This window comes from Antrostomus carolinensis, unplaced genomic scaffold, assembly GCF_000700745.2.
Source record: "Antrostomus carolinensis isolate BGI_N321 unplaced genomic scaffold, ASM70074v2 scaffold49061, whole genome shotgun sequence".
Lineage (NCBI taxonomy): Eukaryota > Metazoa > Chordata > Aves > Caprimulgiformes > Caprimulgidae > Antrostomus > Antrostomus carolinensis.
The window spans coordinates 13,455-13,995 of NW_010294545.1; the positions used below are offsets into that span (position 1 = coordinate 13,455).

A 541-nucleotide genomic window follows, 5' to 3' on the forward strand; every position below is an offset into this window, starting at 1 on the left:
AAAGGTGAAGTATTCTGTGAGGTGCCTGCATTCGTGGTTCCCTCGAAGGAGGAACAACGTTTTGGGATGATTTATCTTTAAACTCCATAAATACAGCACGCACTGCAAGAAAGGGAAGGAGGAGATGGCATGTAATAAAAACCTTTTATAGGGCACTAATCATCCATAGACTTCACTAAGTGTTTCTGGGAAGACACCCAACAAGCTGAATTCAAAGTAGAACCCTGATAGAAACCCAGCTCCATAATCGGCAGTAGATCTTATCTTGGCCAACTTCACCAGTGGAGGAAAGTCACACCGAGCATTTCTCTATATTAGGCCTGAGTTGGAGAAGTGACAAATGAGACTGCATTCAACTGAAACCAGCTCTGGGCTGGGTGGGGGAAGCTTTTTTCCTTCCAACAGAAAACCAAAGTTAAAAAAGCACCCCCATTTTCAGAGCAGCAAAGCAAAACCAGCTGCGTGGCGAGATGTGCGCTCCAGATGTCCCACTGCAATGGAAACCAGAGACCATGGAGTAGAGCAGCCAGCCACCTTCCTA

At 46.0% G+C, this 541-nt stretch overlaps 1 protein-coding gene across 1 annotated transcript in view; it reads right to left on the reverse strand.

The window, feature by feature from the left end:
- The window catches only part of LOC104532428 (serine/threonine-protein phosphatase 2B catalytic subunit gamma isoform), a gene marked incomplete at its 5' end in the record, with an annotated part of 13,487 nt that extends 13,385 nt beyond the window's left edge, over positions 1–102 (reverse strand). The window contains one exon of the mRNA XM_010177640.2: positions 1–102. Coding sequence (XP_010175942.2) covers positions 1–102 — 102 coding nt within the window.
- Positions 103–541: the final 439 nt, after the last annotated feature.